Below are 20,000 nucleotides of genomic sequence, written 5' to 3'. Positions count from 1 at the left end.
AAGGAAGGAAAGAAAAACAACGAAGGAAAAAGAGAGAGGAAGAGAAACAAAGAAGGAAGGAAGAAAGAACGGACGAAAGGAAGGCAGGAAAAGAAAGCGATGAGGAAGTAAAAGAAACCCAAAAGAAAGGAAGTAAAATGAAAATAAATAAAAGAACAGGAAGAAAGACAGCAAAGAAAAGACAACTAAATAAAAGAGAATAAAAGAGGACGAAGGAATAAAGGAGGAGGCAGAAGAGAGAGAGAGAGAGAGAGAGAGAGAGAGAGAGAGAGAGAGAGAGAGAGAGAGAGAGAGAGAGAGAGAGAGTGCTGGCATTAGTAGAATCTGGGCAACAGGTGTGAGGGGAGGGAGAGAGAGAGAGAGGGAGAGAAGCGCGCGAGAGGGGAAGGAAAGAGGAGAGAGAGGGAGAGGGGGGGGAGGGGGAGACACATTGTGGGCGCCACCTGCCCACTGCTGCCCCCGAGGTGTCCTGGGAACTTCGTGTGCCCTGCGTTCCCACTTCCGAATTTAGTCCCTGGCTACACCGGACCTGCCCCGCCCCGCCCCGCCCCACCATGCCCCGCTCTCTCTCTCTGCCCCACCCTGCTGTTTCTCCCTCGGCTAAATCTTGCCTGTGTTTAGTTTCACCTTTTAGGATACAACATTCCAACACTGATCATCTTAAAATCTTGCTTTCATCCTTACTGTACCTGTTCCATCGTCATCCGTTCATCCATCTTCTCTTTTCATTTTCTTCCCCTTGGTTTAATTTTTCAACACAGTCCTCATATAAAAATCCTTCCTGCAGTCTTACTATATATATTCCATCATCCATTCATCTATTTTGCCTGTCTCCTGATCTACTTTTGTCTCTGTCTGTCTGTATATCTATTTAAGTTTCATTATTTCTGTGTCTTGCCTCGATTTTTTTTAATTAAAGATAAGTGTTTGTTGTGGTCGAGAAACATCTATCTATTTATCTATCTATTTATCTATCTGTCTGCCTGTCTATCTGTCTGTCTCTGTACACGTATCGAACTGGTTATATCTATCTGTCTGGCTGTCTACTTCTGTCTGTATCAATGCCTGTGGGTATATACTGCCTCTCTCTCTCTCTCTCTCGACCAAAGTTTGCATAAGGTTAGTGGAATCCTTCTGACCGGGATCCTTCCTGAGGACTCTTGAGGGAGGGAGGAGAGAGGGCGAGGAAGGAAGGAAGGAAGGAAGGGAGGGAGAGGGGGGAGGAGTGAAGGATGTGAAGGGGTTAACTCGTGGTCCCCTCCTCCTCCTCCTCTAGACTATAACTACGCAGTGAGAGGAGGAGGAGGAAGAGGAGGAGGAGGAGGAGAGGGAGGGAAAAACGCATGTGAAAGAAGAAGGGGAGGAATGAGGATGTCAAGATCGTAGAAGTCTGGCCTGAGAGCACGACGCAGACCACTGAAAGGAAAGAAAAAGGAACACAAGCGAAAAGAAATGAAAAATAATGTAAACAGAGAAGAAAGTCGCGTTACATAAGAGGAAGAGTTACACGGGAAGTGGATAAAAGAGGATTCGCCACTTTGAGGAACATTACAACACAAACATTAGAGAAAGGGAAATAAAGGATGGAAGAAAATAAAAAAAAGAAAAAGAAAAATATTAAAAGAAATAAACAGTGAACGATAAACGAGGTGAATTACGTGTTGAGAGAGAGAGAGAGAGAGAGAGAGAGAGAGAGAGAGAGAGAGAGAGAGAGAGGGCCCCCAATGGAATGCCGACACAGGCAATAATGTTTTCCTCCTCCTCCTTCTCCTCTTCCTCCTCTTCCTCCTCCTCCTCGTCTCTCCCCTTTTGGGTTAAACACCTCCGTGGGAACTGTTGCCCCCTACACACACACACACACACACACACACACACACACACACACACACACACACACATACGCAACAGCAAAAGAAAGTAAAAGGATAAAGTGAAATAACGTGCGAAAATAATAATAATAATGAGAGAAATAAAGACCAAAAAAAAAGAAACAAGTGACATTTTTAGGTAAAGGACGCAAAAAAAAAAGAGATAAAAAGAGAAGGTGAAAGTGAAATGAGAGGAAAGTGAATAGGGAGGAACAATGGAGAATTATCCGAGGAGATAAAAAGCCGCTAAAGGGAGGTAAAAGGGAAGTGGAGGAATGCATAAAAAGGAGGAAAACAAAAGGAAAATGTGAGTGAACAAACCAGGAGGGGAAAGGCCAAGAAACAAGGAAAATTGAGGAGGAGGAGGAGGAGGAGGAGGTGGGGAGGCAACTTGCATCATAAGGGGAGTGACAAAAGCTTCACATTTCCTCCTCCTCCTCCTCTTCCTCTTCCTCCTCCTCCTCCTCCTCCTCCTCCAATCACAATAACACAGAAGCCCAGTTGTCCAGCAGGAAGGAAGGAAACGCACACACACACACACACACACACACACACACACACACCGAGAAAATGCGTTAAAATTGTTTTCTTTCAAGTTTATGTAAAAATATGAAAACAACAACAAATGAGAGAGAGAGAGAGAGAGAGAGAGAGAGAGAGAGAGAGAGAGAGAGAGAGAGAGAGAGAGAGAGAGAGAGAGAGAGAGAGAGAGATTACGCAAGTGCATCAAACGAGTGAGGGGAGGAAAAGGAGGGAGGGAGGGAGAGAGGGAGAGGGACAGGGAGAGAGAGAGGGAGAGGGAGGGAGAGGTGTGGGAAAGATGGGCAGGTGTGGGCATAATACCCTCCAATGCCCCCCTTTTTCTCTCCAAACCTTCTCTTCCTCCTCCCCCCCCCCCCTTTTCCTCCTCCCTCCAAAGAATATTTCCTCCCTTGATAATAAAACGAATCACTGCTGCATCATTCTCTCTCTCTCTCTCTCTCTCTCTCTCTCTCTCTCCCCGCCATTGTCACTCAGTTATCCACCCTTTATCCATCAGGTGGGAGGAGAAGAGGGAAGCTTACCTCCTCCTCCTCCTCTTCCTCCTCCTCCTCCTCCTCCACCTCCTCCTCCTCTTCCTCCTCTTCCTCCTCCACTTCTGGCTAGGTTTATCTATTGACGCTTATTAACCTTATTGAGAGAGAGAGAGAGAGAGAGAGAGAGAGAGAGAGAGAGAGAGAGAGAGAGAGAGAGAGAGAGAGAGAGAGAGAGAGAGAGAGAGAGAGAGAGAGAGAGAGAGACATATGGGCTTCCTAAAGTCTCTCTCCTTCGCCCTCTTCCTCCTCCATGCAGAACAAGAGGAAAGAGGAGAACAAGAGGAGTAGGAGGAGGGAGATAAAGGAAAGGTAGGGACGGGGAGGGAGAGAAAAAGAGAGAGAGGGACGGAGGAAACAAGAAGCCATCTCCCTCCATACCTCTCATTACCTCCCCCTCCTCCTCCTCCTCCTCCTCCTTCATTACCTTCTGCCACCTCTTCTTCCTCTCCCTCACCTCCCCCTTCCTCTTCTCTCCCTACTTTTCTCTCCATTACCTCCCTCCCTTGCCTCTTCTTCCTCTTCACTATACTTTCCCTCTCTTCCCTTTTCCTCCACCTCTTCCATCTGATCTCCTTCTCCTTCTCCTCCACCTCCTCTCCACCCCTCCACTTTCCCCTTCTCCTCCATCACAATCTCTCTCCTCCTCCTATTACCTTTCCTCCCCTTCCCCCCTTCCCTCCCCCATCTCCCCTTCTTAACCTTCCCCCTCCCTCCCCCTTCTCCCTCCATCCTCACTTCCCCATCCCCCCATCCTAGCACCTCCCTTTCCAAACCTTTACCCCCCCTCCCCCCTTCTCCCCATAATGCCCGCGTTCCCATAATTCCCGGGAATGTGGAATGTGATCAGCGTGTGGCCAGATGGTGTGTCCAGGTGTGGCTGCGACTGGAATGTGACTGGAATGTACGCGGGCAGGTGGAGCGAGTCTGGTGGGGGGGGGGGGGGTGAAGGGGGGTGAGGGGGTGATTAAGGACTGGGTGATTAGGGGTGAGAGAGAGAGGTGATGAAATGGGTGACGTGGGTGTTTGGTTAGTGTGGGAGAGGGTGGGTGAGGAATGAGGATGCTGTGGGTGAGGCTGGGGGGGTGGGGGTGATAGAAGATTGGGTGATTAGGGATGGGGGAGAGGTGGTGAGATGGGTGACGGTGGTTGTTTTAATGTTGATGGGTGAGGCTGGGTGAGGTTGTTTGGGTGGGGAGATGGGGTGTTGGGTGATTGAGGATTGGGTGATTAGGGATGAGGGAGAGGAGGTGAGATGGGTGACGGTGGTTGTTTTGATGTTGATGGGTGAGGCTGGGTGAGGTTGTATGGGTGATTGAAGATTGGGTGATTAGGGATGAGGGAGAGGAGGTGAGATGGGTGACGATGGTTGTATTGATAAACTCACATTTTCACCATGACTTAACACAAGGAAAGAAGGAAGGAAAAAGCGAAAAAAAAAAACTTTAAAAAAACAGGAAGGCGAAGAGACATCATTTCCAGAAGCGTCATCACCACCACCACCACCGCCACCACCACCACCACCACCACGCCTCATCACACCGGAAAAGTGAGTCGTAATAACAAAAGGTTCACACGAGAAAATATAAAGCAACATAAATTTCCTTTTTAGGGGAATTATTTTACTTACACACGAACGCATCAAATTAAGAGTGACGTGACGGATGCAATGACGGAAAGTGTACATAATGTGTGTGAGAGAGAGAGAGAGAGAGAGAGAGAGAGAGAGAGAGAGAGAGAGAGAGAGAGAGAGAGAGAGAGAGAGAGAGAGAGAGAGAGAGAGAGAGAGAGAGAGAGAGAGAGAGAGAGAGAGAGAGAGAGAGAGAGAGAGAGAGAGAGAGAGAGAGATAGATAGATAGATAGATAGATAGATAGATAGATAGATAGATAGATAGATATATGGATGGATGGATGGATGGATGGATGAATGGATAGATAGATAGATAGATAGATAGATAGATAGATAGATAGAGAGAGAGAGATAGATAGATAGATAGATAGATAGATAGATAGATAGATAGATAGATAGATAGATAGATAGATAGATAGATAGATGAATGAATGAATGAATGAATGAATGGATGGATGGATGGATGGATAGATAGACAGAGATAGAGATAGATAGATAGATAGATAGAGAGAGAGAGAGAGAGAGAGAGAGAGAGAGAGAGAGAGAGAGAGAGAGAGAGAGAGAGAGAGAGAGAGAGAGTGTTACACCCATTAACTTTAAACACACACAAAGGTCACGGTTTAAAGGGATAATTAATACTCTTGTTACTGATAGACTTCCCTCCCTTGACCAATTAGAGCACGTGACCTGACCTCACTGACCCCCCCCCACCCCCCCTCCGTGTGACCTTCGTGGGGGGTCAAACAAGAGGGTCATGGTGCTTGTTTACTGTTTACTTCTGTTTGTGTGACGTTACTAGACTCATTTCCTTGTTTATTTTTGTTGTTGTTGTTGTTATTTCATTTAATAAGAACCTAAATTTATAAAGGAAATGTCCGTCTGTCTGTCTGTCTCGTTTGTCTTTGTTTGTTAAGTAAATAAGAAAAAGAAAAGGGAAAGAAAAAGAATGAAGAGGGAAAGAAAAAAAGGAAGGAAGTAGGAATGATCGAACACACACACACACACACACACACACACACACACACACACACGCGGGGGTAAGCACAGGAGGAGGCATAATGTTCAGCAGACGAGAGGGAGGGAGGGAGAGAGGGAGGGAGGGAGGGAAGGAGAGAGAGGGAGGGAGGGGGGGGGTGGAGGGACAAAGGGTGTGGCGGGTCCCCAACTTACCGCTGCCACCTGGTCTCTCTCTCTCTCTCTCTCTCTCTCTCTCTCTCTCTCTCTCTCTCTCTCCATTCTTCCTTCCTTCCTTCCGCGTGCGTCATAGTCCTCTCCCATCTCTCTCTCACGAACACACACACACACACACACACACACACACACACACACATGTCGCCCACGTGTTGAGTGACCCGTGGGAATGACTACTACGACAACCACCACCACAACAACCACCACAACAACCACCACCACCACAACAACCACCACCACCACCACAACAACAACCACCACCACCACCACCATAACCACCAACACCATAATCACTTTCCAACGGCATTAACAATTCAATGTCAACTCTAATCACTCTCATCATCATCACCATCACCACCTCCTCCACCATCGTTCCTACCATCCTCATCGTGCAAAAACAAACACCTCCCATTATTGCAACATCTCAAATAGTGCCAAGATCATCACTAACCATCACCACCATCACCACTATAATCACCACCAATCATAACACATCAATCTCCCGGCACAGTAATTAAGTAAACAACCACAATTCAATGTCACCAAGATAGATATGGACAGGTAGATAGATAGATTGGTAGATAGATTGACAGATAGTAGGAGATGGAAGAGGGAAAGAAAAAGAAGTCGGGAAAGAAGGAAATAATAAAAGAAGGAAGGAAGGAAGGAAAGAAGGATAGAAGGAAGGAAGGAAGGAAGGAAAGGGGCAAGAATTGAAAGAAAGGAAGGACGGAAGGAAGGAAAGAAGTATAGAAGGAAATAAAGAAGGAAGGCAAGGGGTTAGGAATGTAAAAAGAAAGAAAGGAAGGAAGGAAGGGAGAAAAGAAATAATAAAGGAAGGAAACAAAGAATGAATGAATGAAGGAAGGAAGGAAAAAGAGAAAGAAATGTAAGAAGAAAAGAAGGCAGGTGGGGAAAAAAGAAAAGAAAAAGGAAAAACGAAAAAAAAAGCAAACAAGAACCATAGAAAAGAAAGAAAGAAAGAAAGAAAGAAAGAGCAGCTTAAATGAACACCTTGCATCTAGGAATTTCGGGAACGCGGGATGGGAATAGCGTGGGAATGCAGAGAAGCGCCACCTGCCACCCACCCATCATTAGGGAAGGGGAGGAAAGGGGGGGAAGGGGAGGTGGGCAGGGAAGGGATGGAGGCATTGTGGAGGAACAGAAGACTGCGATTCGGAGGCCAGATTACCAAACATTCAATCCCTGACGCCGTAAGGACAGGAGGAGGTGGAGGTAGAGGTGGAGGGAGGAGGAGAGGTGGAGGTATGGAGTGAACGGCGTAAATAGTGCAAGAATGGAAGGTAGGGAGAGAAGAATGTGTGTGTATGGAAGGGAAGAGATGCAGGGGTGGAGGAGAGGGAAGAGGAAGGAAGGAAGGAGGGCAGGAGTTAGGAAGGAAGCAATGAAGTTATGGATAAAAGGATGGCTGGGAGAGAGGAAGGATGGAAGGAAAGTATAAAGTAAGGAAGAAAGGAAGAGTGACAGGAAGGGAAGCAGAAAGCAAATGAAGAATGAAAGGAAGAAATGAGGGAAGAAAAATTATGAAAGAAAAGTAGAAAAAGTCATAAAAAATAAATTGAAGAACAAATAAATGAATGAAAAAGCTGATGAACGAGTGACTGAATGAATGTAGGAATGAATGAAGATAAAAACGATGAGATTCGAAGAGAAAACAATCCAATCAAAATCGACGCAAAAAAATCACATCTCGTAATAATTCAACAACCCGGAAACTCACAAAAAAACAAACGAAAAACAACATAAATGATAAACTCACAAGAAAGAAACACATGCGACTTGAAAGGATAAACAGTGAGGGTGAGAGGGAGGGAGTGAAGGAAAGGAAAGAAAAATGGCCAAGGAAGGAAAAGAAAATATGGCAAACAGACAAGTGAGATAATAGGCTTTGGCATGGCAACAATACAGGAGATAAATAGGCATACAAGGGTTTGTACACATCCTGGCATGCCCCAACACAGCACTTTGACGCCCCTCCTTGACACGCCAGTAAGGTTGAGTTTCCCATAACACGAAACAGCCCACTCTTTTTGTACATCGATCTGTGAGTGTGACAATGCGTAACGGGAACGGTGAAAGGAAAGGTAGGCGTAGGAATTAGTATGTGTTGGATGGTGACACGAGGAGCGTATACAGGGAACATACATAAGAGGGAAGGCAGCGGCGTATATATAAAAACGCAGTGCAATAATGGCGTACAGAAACATAAATACGCTGGCGATACTGCTCATGGACCATACGCGAAATGAAACAGAAGGAGGAATGAAAATAAAAGAAAATGAGGAAGAAAGGAAAGTAGGAGGAGGGAAAAGATGGAGGAAGGGAAGGAAAGAAAGGAGGAAGAAAGACAAACAAAGAAAAAAGATGATAGAAATAAAAATGAAAGAAAGAGAAAAATAGAGAAGGGAAAGGAAAGAAAATGAGGAAGAAAGGAAAGTAGGAGGAGGGAAAAGATGGAGGAAGGGAAGGAAAGAAAGGAGGAAGAAAGACAAACAAAGAAAAAAGAAAAGATGACAGAAATAAGAATAACAGAAAGAGAAAAATAGAGAAGGGAAAGGAAAGAAAATGAGGAAGAAAGGAAAGTAGGAGGAGGGAAAAGATGGAGGAAGAAAGAAAAACAAAGAAAAAGAAAAGATGATAGAAATAAGAATGAAAGGAAGAAAAAAAAGAGAAAAGGGAAATGAAAGAAAAGAAAACTGAGGAAGAAAGGAAAATGGGAGGAATACAAGAAACGAAAGAAGAAAATGAATGAAGCCAGAAAGGAAGTTAAAAAAAGCAACGTAAGGATGAAATCAGGGAAGCAATTACCAATCACGAGACCCATGCATGCAGCCCCCCCACCCACCCCCCTCCCTCCCCCGCCCCCACACTTTAACACACCCCAACCACGTGTCATCACCCAGGCTGCACCTTTCCTTAACACTGCTGATAAGGCGAAGAGGGCACCAGTATGACAGCCCCAAGACACAGGCAACATTAGTACCAAAATAGGCACTTCGTCCACTTACCGGGTGACAAGTGTGCCATGCTGAGAGGTCCAGGAGGCGAGGCAATCAATGAACTCCCCAGGTAATCCCCCTTCCCCCTGCCCCCACCCCCCCTCTAGGCACGGCAGGTGATAGTGAGGAGATAACGAGGCGCCTAATGAACGAAAACACCTGTTGCCTTACCTGGCGCCACCGCTGCTGCTGCTGTTACGAGACTTGCTGAAGGTTTGCTGTTGGTTATAATTCGGTCAATCTGAGGAAGAAAAGAGTTGGTGTTAATGTTACTGTTCTTAGTGAGTCTGTTATTGATATCATTATAATCACACTGCTTGTCCATGGAAGGAGTGATGATATGACTAAATGGAAGAAAAATTAAAAGAAAAAAGATAAAGAAGGATTAAAGGAAGAAGTTAAAAAGATAATATTGGGAAAGAAGGAAGAATATAAATGAGGAAGAAAGAATAGAAGAAAAGGAGGAAGGAAGGAAGGAGGGAAGAAAGAGAAAGAAAATGGAGAGAGAGAGAGAGAGAGAGAGAGAGAGAGAGAGAGAGAGAGAGAGAGAGAGAGAGAGAGAGAGAGAGAGAGAGAGAGAGAGAGAGAGAGAGAGAGAGAGAGAGAGAGAGAGAGAGAGAGAGAGAGAGAGAGAGAGAGAGAGAGAGAGAGAGAGAGAGAGAGAGAGAGAGAGAGAGAGAGAGAGAGAGAGACACACACACACACACACACACACGAAAGAAACAGACAGAGCGAGCGCGCGAGGAACCCACTCAACTCTACGGGAATCGCCCACCCTGGCAAGGCGCGTGGCAGGGTTCCGGCAGCCACGCGTCAGCCGCCGCCCCACCCACTGGCCACCCGCCGCCTCTTCCCACCGCCGCTCCGCCAGCCGCCCACCCGCTACCTAGGTTCTCCACACCTCACCATGCCTCGGCTATGTTCCCAGCGCCCACTTGCCCACCCATAGACCTTGTATACCCATAGGAGAAACGAATGAAAGGAAGCAAGGGAGAATAGATGGATGCATGAAAATAAATATGGAGGGAAGTAAGAAAGAATGAGAAGGAAAAGAATGCAAGAGAGAATTAAAGGAAGAAATAGAAGAAGAAAAGAATGGAAGACAGGAAGCGAGGAAGTAAGGAAAAAGGGATGGATGGATGGATGGATGGATGGATGGACGGATGGATGGAAGGAGGAAAGAAAGGGAGATGGAAAACGAAAGAAAAGGAGGAAAAAGAAAAGAAAATAAAGGAAACAAGAGGAAGGAACAAAGAAAAACAAAAAGAAAGGAAGGAAAAATAGAAGGAACAGCTGAAAGAAATGAATGAGACTAAATGAAAATAGGAAGGAAAGAAAAAAAAGGAAAGAAAATGAGGAAAACAAAAGGAAGGAACAAAGAAAAAAAAAGAATAAGGAAAAATAGAAGGAAAAAAATAAAGGAAATGAATGACTAAATGAAAATACGAAGGAAACAAACAAATATAACATGAAGAAGTGAAAGAAGGAATGAATACACTCTCTTATACATATCTATCCCAGCACCCTTTAGGAGCAATAAGTAGCGGGCTTTTTCTTTCATTATTTTCTTTCTTTTACGCCCTTGCACTGTTTCCTCTGCTGTAAAAAAATAAAAAAAATAAAAAAAACTCTTCACCCTCTCAGCCCACTCCGTCAAAAATATCCAAATCATCTCTTGTTTACTTATACTCTCTACTCATGTTTACACTCCTCCCCGCCCACACGCCCGCCTACTCATCCTACACTAATCGTTTTTACACCAATCATCTCTACTTTCCCGCCTAATGAAACGAAGGAAGGGAAAGGAAGGAATGAAGAATGAAAAAAGAAAAGGAAGGGACGGGGATGGAAGAAATGAAAAGAAAGAAGGAAGGAAGGAAATAAAGGAAAAGGAAGGTTGAAGGAAGGAAAGGAAGGGACGAAGGAAGGAAAAAAAAGGAGAGAAGGAAGGTTGAAGGAAAGAAAGGAAGGAAAGGAAGGGACGAAGGAAGGAAAAAAAGGAGAGAAAGAAGATTGAAGGAAAGAAAGAAAGGAAGGAAAGGAAGGGACGAACGAAGAAAGGAAAAAAAGAAGGAAGATTGAAGGAAAGAAAGAAAGGAAAGAAAGGAAGGGACAAAGGAAGGAAAGTAAAAAGGGAGAAGGAAGGAAAACGGGTGAAAGGATTTTAATTTTTACACCATTAATTATAATCTCCACAATTTCTTTACCCTCCCCACCCACATTCTCCCCATTTTCTTTACACCCCTCAATGGCTACCCTCTTCTTTTCGGCCCCTCTCTCCCCTTCATCTCCATTCCGTACTAATCTTTTCCTTTACCAAGCCATCTCCCTCGCGTTGTCTTCTGCCAATAATCTTCGGCCAACTATGACAATCTCAACTTCTAATGTATGTTACTGTTCTGTTTATTCTCTCTCTCTCTCTCTCTCTTGCAACCCTCGACACGTCTTCTTTTCCTCCGCCCACTCTTCCGCCACTTACCTCTCTTCCTCTTAGCTCTTTCCCCCCTCCCCCTCCCCTCCTTAATGCTTTCCTCCTCTTCTCTCTCCCCTCTCTCTACCATCTTACCTGTCTCTTGCCATTAACCTCTACTCCCCACCTTGCAATTTCTCTATATACCCATTCCTCTCCCCCATCCACCATCTACCCTCCACCCTGAACCCATGTTATCCAGTCCACTAACCTTACCACCACAGAGAGAGAGAGAGAGAGAGAGAGAGAGAGAGGGGGAGGGGAGGGGAGGGAGGTCCGCAAAGCCAAAATGACATACTGGGGTAAAGATTGGTGGTACTGCGGCTGTGGTGAGAGAGAGAGAGAGAGAGAGAGAGAGAGAGAGAGAGAGAGAGAGAGAGAGAGAGAGAGAGAGAGAGAGAGAGAGAGAGAGAGAGAGAGAGAGAGAGATGATTGGTGGGGAAGGAAGATTGGAAAAGGATGAAGGCAAGAATTTGAGCATGACGTGAAAAAGAAAATAAAAGAAAATAATAGCTAGAAAGAAACGCAGGAAACATGATAGACGTGACTTAAAAAAATTGAGACAACTACCCCCCAAAAAAAATAATAATGATAATAATAAAAGAAAATGGAGATAAGAAAGAAGTATAAAGCAAAAGAAAACGTAAACTAAAAAAACGTAATAAAGAACAAAACTGAGAATAAAAAGCAGAAAACAGCAGAAAATAAAGAAAAACACAAATAAATAAAAAAAATTAGGGAAAAAAAAGGTGTAATTAAAAAAAGATAAAAAGCAAAAGTGAAGCAAAGACTGAAGGAAGAAAAAACAGGTAAGGAAGCAATAATGAAGAGGAGGAGGAGGAGGAGGAGGAGGAGGAGGAGGAGGAGGAGGAAGAGACGTGGCCGACGTGTCATGGAGGCATTGTGGTTGTCTCCTTATCATCTCTCTCTCTCTCTCCTGAATCACCTACCTTATCAATATTTTTTACGCCTGTCAGTCATCGTGTGTTTAGAATTATTCAAGATTATTATATTGTCCTCCTCCTCCTCCTCCTCCTCCTCCTCCTCTTCTTCTTCTTTCTTCTCGGAACTCAACGGAAGTCTATCTAACCGACGCTAAATCAAATTCTTTTTCCCCGCTTCATTTTCTCCTCCTCAGCCACCATCACCTGCCTCTTCTTCTTCCTCTTCCTCCTCCTCCTCCTCCTCTACTTCACCTTTCCCTACTTCCTCTTCGTCGTCCTTCTCTTCCTCCTCCTCCTCCTCCCTTTCTTCTTCCTTGCATATCTTCCCCGTTTATCTCTTTTATCACTCACACGTTCCCTCATTCCTTTCCATTCTTCATCCCTCCTTCCCTCCTTCCTTCTTTCCTTTCTTCCTTCCTTCCTTCTTTACTCTAACCATTTATTCACCTCTCCCTGCTTCCTCCCTCCCTCCTTTCCTCTCTCCCTCCCCCCCTCTCAAGCACGTAGGGTCCAACACGTTAATTAATCTTACAGTTCAAGTCACTCCTCGAATTTCTCCACGCTCGTTTTCTTTAAATTTACGATCCCCGCGGAAAAACGATGGTGACAGAGAGAGAGAGAGAGAGAGAGAGAGAGAGAGAGAGAGAGAGAGAGAGAGAGAGAGAGAGAGAGAGAGATTACGACTGTGACAGATTTATAGAAGTGCACCAACTCTCATGCTACTCAGCGCTCCTTATGTCTGCCTGTCTGTCTGTCTGTCTGTCTGTCTGTCTGTGTACCTGTCACTTGGTTCTGGTCCGGCCTTGTCTATTTTGTTTATTATTATTATTAACAGAAGCGAAATGTAACTGATATTGTTTTGAGATTGCTGTGAAAAAAAAAACAGTTCGTCAGCCTATCCATCAACACCTCGACCTATCAATATATCTAACTACCTACCTATCTGTCTATCTCTTTACCAGTCTACCTGTATATACCTGGCCGTTCGCTTGTCAGGTATTGGTTATAGTTTTCAACCTTCCATTCGAGTCTGGGAAGTCGCAAAGGGAAGGTAGGATACAAGAAAGATGAAGGAGGAAAGGAAATACAGAAGAGAGGAAAGGAAGGAGGAAGGATAGGAAGGAGGGATGAAAGGAAAGAGAGAGAGAAAGAAAACAAGAGGAGAAAGGAAAAGTAGGAGAGGAAAGATACGTGGGAGGAAAGAAGGGAAAAAGAGAATAAGGGAAGAAAGGAAGGAGAGGAGGGAGGAAAAGAAGATGGAGGAAGGAAAGAAAAGAGGGAAGAAGAGAAGGAAGGAAAGGAAGGTGGGAGGGAAGGAAGGAGAGGGGGAAGGAAAAGAAGATGGAGAAAGGAAAGAAAAGAGGGATGAAGAGAAGGAAGGAATGGAAGGTGGGAGGGAAGGAAGGAGGAAAGGAAGAAGGGAGGAGGGAAGGAGGAAAGGAAGACGGGAGGAGGGAAGGTGAAAAGGAAGGAGGGAAGTTATGAAGGATGAAGGTAAAGAGCGAAGGAAGAAAATGGGAAGGACAGAAGGAAGAAGGGAAGAAGGCGAAGGAAGTGCAGTTGGATACCTAAGAAAATTGTGATATGGACAGAGAGAGAGAGAGAGAGAGAGAGAGAGAGAGAGAGAGAGAGAGAGAGAGAGAGAGAGAGAGAGAGAGAGAGAGAGAGAGAGAGAGAGAGAGAGAGAGAGAGAGAGAGAGAGAGAGAGAGAGAGAGAGAGAGAGAGAGAGAGAGAGAGAGAGAGAGAGAGAGAGAGAGAGAGAGAGAGAGAGAGAGAGAGAGAGAGAGAGAGAGAGAGAGATTTGGGGGAATTGATTAGGGGGTAGTTGCCCTAATGAGGCGTTACTATAAAAAAAATTCACCCGAGGAAGTAGAAATTGGGGCCGCCCATTAAAACTACCCATCCAAAGAGAGAGAGAGAGAGAGAGAGAGAGAGAGAGAGAGAGAGAGAGAGAGAGAGAGAGAGAATTAATATAAGGAATTTTACATAACACAGAGAAGTAACATGCACGCGTCTTCGATCTCACGGCCCCTCCTCCTCCTCCTCCTCCTCCTCCTCCTCTCAGGTAAGGCAGGTATGAGACAGGTGGGAGAGCCAATTTGGAAGGACAATCAAACTATTTTTCCCTTTCTTCCCTTCCTTAAGTACCGAAAGCTACCTCCTCCTCCTCCTCCTCCTCCTCCTACTACTACTACTACTACTACTACTTTTACTCTCCCATTCAATTGTTACTTTACTCCTAGTTCTGATTTTACCTTCTTCTTCTTCTTCTTCTTCTTCTCCTTCTTCCTCCTCTTTTTCTTCTCACTCTTCCCTATTTTCGATTTTTCTCGTCTTCTTTTTAAACAACTTCTTATTTGTTTTCTCTCCATATTATTTTCTTCCTCCTCTGCCTTCTCCTCCCCCCTCATCTATATTAATCATGTCAATGCCGATGTAAATAAACTTATCAGATATCCTCCTCCTTTTCCTCCTCGTCCTCGTCCTCCTCGTCCTAGTCCTCCTCCTCCTCCTCCTCCTCCTCCATCTCGAAATAACGGTCAAACTATTCAAGCGAGGAGGCAAATTACTAACATCGACATTTTTTTTTCCTCGTAGTCATCCGTCACTGAAACAACCTTCCTACATATAAGTCATTAGTGCCAGAACGATCAAATCTAATAAAAGTCGCACTGATCTTTATTCTGTTGCGTTAGGAGTGAGGTGAACGGTCCCGGACATTCGTAGAGCAAGTGTTTGTAAATCTGTTCCGTATAGGTCGCTTACTGTTGCCTGCTCTTCCGTGTTTCCAGGTTTCCTCTTCTTAACTACCACGAAGACGAAAACCTCCGGCTCATCTTCTAATGCCACTTCCTTCTCCTCCTCCTCCTCCTCCTCCTCCTCTTCCTCCTCCTCCTTCGTACCTGCCTCCCTGTCACGTAAACACAAGACAGGTAATGAGAACAGGTAAGGAAGTCAGTTTAAAAGGCGACTTCCTCCCTTCCCCCACCTCTCTCTCTCTCTCTCTCTCTCTCTCTCTTATCTTCTCTTCTCTTCCCTCCCTTCCCTCTTTCTCCCCTTCCATTCCTTCCCAACTCTTCTCTCTCTCTCTCTCTCTCTCTCTCTCTCTCTTCTCTCCTTCCCTCCTCCTCCTCTCCTCTCCACCCCTCCACCCCCACCCCCCTCTCCAGGTATGCACAGGTTAGTCCGGAAGCTCGAAGGTGATGAGGTTACCAACGGCCGCATTATCTCTCTCTCTCTCTCTCTCTCTCTCTCTCTCTCTGTATGTGTGTGTGTGTGTGTGTGTGTGTGTGTGTGTCTGATTTACGGTCAATTAGGAGCCGCAGGTAAGCAACAGCGTACACCGGTAGCTCAGGCCTTAAAGGTGCGCCGACAGGTAATGGGGAGGGTGACGCGGCCGCAGGAAGCCCAGGTAAGTCAGTCCAGGTAAGACACTGATTCACGCGGAGGCTCGTTAGCAACAGGTGGCGCGCAATACCTGGCTTCTACCGACGACCAGGTGCTCTTCGAGTGGCATTTCTCAATACGCTTTTGGTTCTCATATCAAGTATTTTCAAAAGCCCCAAAAATAATGTATTCAGATTTTCATTTTTTTTTTAATCACCTATATAGTTTTTGGTTCTCACATCAAATATTTTCAAGTCCCAAAAATAATGTAGTTCATAAGTTTTTTTTTTTTTTATCACATATATAGTACAGAGGTTTTATCAAACTACCACTCCTACGAAAGCTTGATTAGATGTGTGTGCTTCGGCGGTGAAATATTTACGAGTATGTCCCTCAGTAAGTTCAGAAGATACGATTTTCATAGCAGCAAAGTCTTCATGCGTCCTCAGTTTACAGACATAACCTAACCTAACCTAACCTAACCTTTTCAAGACCATACGTTTTCAATTTTCAGCGCAAGTTTTTCACCACTCAACACCTCGACCCTAACCTAACCAAGCCTTATGCGTAATCCGTTTTCAGACACACTTCTCACCTCAGGGAAACCATATCACCGTACCTAACCTAACCTAACCTAACCTAACCTTTTCAGCGCAAGGTTCTCACCACTCAATACCTCGTACCTAACCTAACCAAGCCTTATGTGCTCTCAGTTTTCAGACATAATTATCACCCAAGGGAAACCACCGTATGTAACCTAACCTAACCTAACCTAACCTAACCTTTTCGAGACCATACGTTTTCATATTTCGGCGCAAGTTTCTCTCCACTCAATACCTCGTACCTAACGCTCTCAGTTTTCAGACATAATTCTCACCCAAGGGAAACCACCGTATGTAACCTAACCTAACCTAACCTAACCTAAACTAACCTTTTCGAGACCATACGTTTTCAAATTTCGGCGCAAGTTTCTCCCCACTCAACACCTCGTACCTAACGCTCTCAGTTTTCAGACACATTCTCACCCAAGGGAAACTTCATATATCAACGTAACTAACCCAGCCGAGCCTCCAAGAGTTCTCAGCTTTCAGACACGTTTCTCACCTCACCCACCGCCGCAAAATACGACTACGACTACAGAGTTATTTCCGAGAACGATACGGTAACTTGTGTTCGCTTAATGGTAGCTTGGGTGTTTTTTTTTTTTTTTTTTTTTTACGTGTACGCCTGTTGCGCCGGTAGGCTCTCTTGAGGGGCCTGGATGGAAGTTGGCCCCAGCCCGTCATGGCGCAGGCAAGTGTTTACAGTGGCGCCATCTTGACCGTGAAATGAGTACAGTATCAGCAGCGCCACCTATACCACGACTACTGCTACCCGTGAGGACAAATAAGGGAGTACGTGAGTGTGTGATGAGTATGTCAGGGAGTATGTGAGTGAGTATGTGGGCATGTGAGTACTAATGAGGGAGTTACAGGTAAAATCATGGAGTGTGTTCTTAATCGTTGGATAAAATAAATTCACGCGCTAACTGTATCATTATCTAGACACGCAAAGCTGCCTCAATCGATGGTTTAGCGGGTTTGTGGTTGATATTTAAAAGCTAATCCGTTAATAAAAGCATAAAAAGGGTTATTACTCAAGCAGCTACATATGTTGGTCCCGTCAGCCATAGCATAAGGTAAGGATTTTTTTTTTACAGGAAAGGAAACAGCTCAAGGCAAAAAAAAAAAATAATAATAATAATGAAAAAATTCGCAAATGGTAGTGGATTTTGGATTTTGGATTTTTATTTATTTATTTATTTATTTTTTTTTTTTTTTACTGTTTGCATCATATCCTAAGCTCATTTTATTTGGATTCAGAAGCTTTCGTCTTTTGCCAACAAGTCTTCAGTTTTCCTCAGGTAGCTACATTCTTGGACAGCTTGATTCTTAAATGAGGAAGTATAAAGAGGGCCAGGAAAGGAGAGATAAAATCATGTAGTGTATCAAAATGAGTTAAAATTTGTGGACCATGTAATTAGAGATAAAGGTCTTGAGAGTGACTCGGTTGGGGAGAGTGAAAGGAGGGAGAGCGAGAGACAAAGAATGGAGTTAATGGGAAGAGGAAATTTTGGTGAAGGGAGTGAGAGAAAGAGAAGAGGAAGAAGGAAGATTATAAAGGGAGGAGATTTGGGAAAGTGGATGGTGGGAGAGGAAAGGAAAACAAAGAATGGAGTTTATGGGAAGAGGAAATTTTGGTGGAGTGAGAGAAAGAGAAGACGAAGAAGGAAGATTATAAAGGGAGGAGATTTGGGAAAGTGGATGGTGTGAGAGCAGAAAGAAGACAAAGAATGGAGTTTATGGGAAGGGGAAATTTTGGTGAAGGGAGTGAGAGAAAGAGAAGAGGAAGAAGGAAGATTATAAAGGGGGAGATTTGGGAAAGTGGATGAAGAAAAACAAAGAATGGAGTTTATGGAGGGGGAGGGGGGTAGAGTGGAGGGAGAGAAAGAGAACAAGAGGAAGACAGAGATAGAAGGTAATGAAGGTTGGGAGAAGTGAGGAAAGTGGAGGGATTGAGAGAGAGAAAGCAAGAGAAAGACGGAGAGAGAGAAAAGTGATAACAAGAGAAAGAGAAGGACAAAGAAAAGAGAATGAGAAGAGAAAGAGATGTAAGAGAAAGAAGACTAAGAATGAAGTTTGTTGGAGGGGCGAGAGAGAGAGAGAGAGAGAGAGAGAGAGAGAGAGAGAGAGAGAGAGAGAGAGAGAGAGAGAGAGAGAGAGAGAGAGAGAGAGAGAGAGAGAGAGAGAGAGAGAGAGAGAGAGAGAGAGAGAGAGAGAGAGAGATGAAAACACACTGACATATAGAAAGCAAAAGAGAACGAAAGACAAGGGAAAAGGAGGAAAACAATAGAAAGGCATAGCAAGCAAGAAAGAAGCAACGAATGACAAAAGAAAAGAAAAAGAAAGAAAACCAGACTCGCCGACATATAGAGAGGAAGAAAAAACACACGAAAAAAAATGGAAGGATGGAGAAAATAAAATAAAATAGAAAGAACAACTAACAGAGGGAAAAGAACGAGACGCTGGCATTTGAAAGTAAGAAAAAACACAAAAAAATGGAAGGAAGAAGAAAATTAAATAAAAGAACGAGACACTGACATTTGAAAGCAAGGAAAAACACACGAAAAAAATGGAAGGAAGGAGAAAATGAAATAAAAAAGAAAGAACGACTAAACAGAGAGAAAAGAACGAGACACGCTGGCATTAAAAAGCAAGGAAGAACAAACAAAAGACAATGAAAAGCAAGCAAGTTATCCGACACGCTAAAGCTTTGCCTGGGACACTACCACCATAACCAAGTGTGGCGAGAGGCTGCATGGCGAATCGAGGCTCTTCCCCACCCCACCACCACAACACACACACACACACACACACACACACACACACACACACACACACACACACACACACATCACCATCACCAACACCACCGCCACCTGCTGGGAACACTTACCTTGTACACACACATGCGCGTCGCAGCTCACGTCAGGCGCGACATCTGCGGGAGACGAACCAGTGGGTGATATACACACACACTTCATGATGGGATGTTACAGAAGTAAAATTGACTGAACTAGTGATAATGGTGATGATGATGGTGATAATGGTGATGATACAGCTGGTGATGATGGTAATAAAACTGATAATAATAATGTTCTTGTTGTTGTTGTTGCAGTGTTAAAGTATTGGTAGCAGTAGTAGTATATATAAATAAAACTCTGCGGTATCATCCATCCTCACTTCACTTCCATCCCCCGTACAGTGTTGTGAATCAAGCTTTGGACAATGTTGAAACTGCACAGGCAAGGTGGGACAGAGATGAGAGCTGCAGAGAAAAGTAAATTAAACAAGATAGAGAGGGAGAAAGGCGTACAGTAACAACTCCTTCACTCTCACATCCCCTTCCTTACCTTTCCCATCCATCACCAATCTTTCCCATTCCTGCCATTTCATCGGGAAGTTATATACGAAAGAAGGATACAAGGATATACTTAGTCCCCGTGGATCACTCTCTCACCTTCACTGAAATCTCTACTGCACGATAACCTTGGCTTCTAACACCTGAATGACCGTGAGTGTGCTGTTAGCCGCCACCTGTTGCCATTCCTAACGACAGGTGACCAGGTGAAGAACGATGAGTGACGGTGACCGATGGCAGGTGTTCATTATCCCAGGTGTTAAGTGTATGATTAATAGAGGGTTGAAATGAGTGTGTAAGAGATTTAATTTATATCATGGAAGGTTATTATTGAGACTTTTATGTTGTTTATACTGTTATGAGCATATGTTTTAGGTCATTATGCCAGGTGTTAAGTGCGTGATTAATAGAGGATTTAAATGAGTGTGTAAGAGATTTAATTTATATCATGGAAGG

At 44.4% G+C, this 20,000-nt stretch overlaps 1 protein-coding gene across 6 annotated transcripts in view; it reads right to left on the bottom strand.

Moving 5' to 3' along the window:
• LOC127008702 (recombining binding protein suppressor of hairless-like) overlaps nucleotides 1-20,000 on the bottom strand; it is a 198,654-nt gene that overhangs the window by 119,880 nt on the left and 58,774 nt on the right. For 2 of the 6 annotated variants that reach the window (XM_050881034.1, XM_050881035.1), the window contains 2 exons: nucleotides 19,080-19,124; nucleotides 8,954-9,023 (listed from right to left, as the gene is read on the bottom strand). Coding sequence is in view for 2 of the 6 variants with exons in the window: in XM_050881032.1 (XP_050736989.1) it covers nucleotides 19,080-19,094 (15 nt within the window). In the remaining 4 variants the exon portion in view is untranslated. The remainder of the gene's footprint in view (nucleotides 1-8,953; nucleotides 9,024-19,079; nucleotides 19,125-20,000) is intronic. The other 4 variants (XM_050881032.1, XM_050881033.1, XM_050881036.1 and 1 more) reach the window with 2 other exon arrangements.

Source organism: Eriocheir sinensis, chromosome 38, assembly GCF_024679095.1.
Source record: "Eriocheir sinensis breed Jianghai 21 chromosome 38, ASM2467909v1, whole genome shotgun sequence".
NCBI classification, from domain to species: Eukaryota; Metazoa; Arthropoda; class Malacostraca; order Decapoda; family Varunidae; genus Eriocheir; species Eriocheir sinensis.
Note: the sequence above shows the minus strand (reverse complement) of the source record. Positions and strands in the feature narration are given on the sequence as shown.